The 2,113-nt window shown below is 43.8% G+C and overlaps 1 protein-coding gene across 1 annotated transcript; it reads left to right on the top strand.

Annotated features, from left to right (window-relative positions):
* Positions 1–749: 749 nt before the first annotated feature.
* LOC143022491 (ribosomal protein S6 kinase 2 beta-like) lies at positions 750–1,364 on the top strand. The gene has a single exon (XM_076180714.1). It carries the CDS (start codon positions 750–752, stop codon positions 1,362–1,364), a length of 615 nt encoding a protein of 204 aa, XP_076036829.1.
* Positions 1,365–2,113: the final 749 nt, after the last annotated feature.

Here is a 2,113-nt window from a genome sequence, read left to right as displayed (position 1 = left end):
TGTGTGTGTGTGTGTGTGTGTGCGTGAGCGTGTGTGTGTGTGTCAGCGTGTGCGCGCGTGTGTGCGTGTGTGTGTGCATGTGTATGTGTGTGTGTGTGTGTGTGTGTGTGTGTGTGTGTGTGAGTGTGTGTGTGTGTGTGTGTGTGTGTGTGTGTGTGTGTGTGTGTGTGTGTGTGTGTGTGTGTGAGCGTGGGTGTGTGTGAGCGTGTGGGTGTGTGAGCGTGTGTGTGGGTGTGAGCATGTGTGTGTGTGAGCGTGTGAACGTGTGTGTGTGTGAGCGTTGTGTGTGTGTAAGTGTGTGTGTCTGTGTGTTGGTGTATATGAATGTGGGTGGGTGTGAGGATGAGTGTGTGTGTGTGCGTGAGTGTATAAGTGTGTCTGGGTGAGTGTGAGTATGTGTGTGTATGGGTGTGTATCTGTGTGTGTGTGTGTGTGTGTGTGTGTGTGTGTGTGTGTGTGTGTGTGTGTGTGTGTGTGAGAGAGAGAGAGAGAGAGAGAGAGAGAGAGAGAGAGAGAGAGCGTGTGTGTTTGTAAGCGTGTGTGAGCGTGTGTGTGTGTGAGTGTGTGTGTGCGTATGTGTGAGCGGGTGTGCTCGGGAGCTCACCTGGATTGAGACAGAGGTCATCCAGAGACACCTCAAGAACGGACGACGGCACGGCGAAGGGACCTTTGCGAAGGTCTACCTTGTTCCAGTGGAGGACACGAGAGTGGTTGCGAAGGTCTTCAAGAAGAGAAGGTTTCTGCCCGCCATGGTTCACGAGGCCGAGGCTCTGGCAGCGTTGTCAGGAGTTCCTCGTGTTCCAACTCTCTTCGGCGTTGGCAGAGACCCCGTCACTCTCATCACCAGCTGCGGGGGACGCTCTCTCTACAAACTGATTCAACGACGACACCTCTCGAAATATCAGGCTGTCGACATCGTTTTTCAAGTAGCAGAGAGCGTTCGCCTTATCCATCTTCGTGGCTGGACCCACAATGACCTTAAGCAAGATAATATCGTCGTGGAGAAGAACTGCGAACTTTGGAGCGCAACTCTAATCGACTTCGGAAGCGCCGTTCGCATGGGCAAGGCCGTCTACAGCAGCAACAGAACCGGTCACATCACGTTTCCTCACATTGCTCCCGAACTTTTCAAGGGACGAGGAACTTCCTCTGGAAGTGATGTCTACTCGATCGGATATCTGTTGGCCTCTCTTGTCGCCCAGGAATATCGAAATGAGGACATTTCTCTTCTTATCGCAAGGGCAATGACTTACAGTCCCGAGGATCGACTTTCAGTAGATGATCTTGTCCAAAAACTTCGTGATGTTCGATTCAACATCCTCTTGGACATCGTCACTGAACAGCTTTCTTCACTCAAAATTTGAGTTTTTTAGCTATCAAAAATGTTAAGAAAACTATCTTTGGATTACTTTTAATTGCGTGATGATACAGCATCTTTACTGACATCATCGTTGATACGCAACTTTGTTCACTCTGGACCATTGGAAGTGATACAAAAAATAACTTATATAAGCTTGGACGTATAAAAGCTTTATATACAATGAAATGATAAAAATTGAATTTTCTATAAAAAGCAACTTTATTAAGATTGGACCATATAAGATCAACTAAAAACCCGTCACCGATCGAGTAAAACTATTTGAGCAAAAAATAGAATTAAAAATTAAATAAACTGAAATTTGATTAGAGTTGAATTAAACCAAATTGGATTATGATAAAGGTGATTAAAGTGAAATAAAGTCAAGTATAATTGAAAACAAGAGCAAAAATTAATAAAGAAAATTATAAGAATATATTTCATATTACGATGTCCACACATCTAAACTTAAAAAGGCTTTTACGCCTTCCTTGTTTGTTAAAGATTTAACTTCAAATATGAACCCTTTGGGGGTTTCCCTCAGCTGAATAAAATCACCTGGCGACAACTGGAATAATCGACCAAACTCATGAAAATCAGAAGACAAATGTCTATTTAAATGTTTCGTTATATAGCAAAACAACTTAAACCTATTTCACATTCTCAATAAGCAGTTTTAATTTGTTCATATTATCGACTTAATCGATTAAAGGAGACAGAAAGCACTGGCCCCATCATCAAATGAGGAAAGAAGAG

The sequence above is a fragment of the Oratosquilla oratoria genome, unplaced genomic scaffold (assembly GCF_046742065.1).
Source record: "Oratosquilla oratoria isolate Oo_2021 unplaced genomic scaffold, ASM4674206v1 SCAFFOLD103, whole genome shotgun sequence".
NCBI classification, from domain to species: Eukaryota; Metazoa; Arthropoda; class Malacostraca; order Stomatopoda; family Squillidae; genus Oratosquilla; species Oratosquilla oratoria.
This window is presented reverse-complemented; position numbering and strand designations above follow the sequence as displayed.

Excerpts from the sequence above, each read along its gene's own strand:
- LOC143022491 (XM_076180714.1), top strand. The coding sequence starts at position 750 with ATGGTTCACGAGGCCGAGGCTCTGGCAGCGTTGTCAGGAGTTCCTCGT.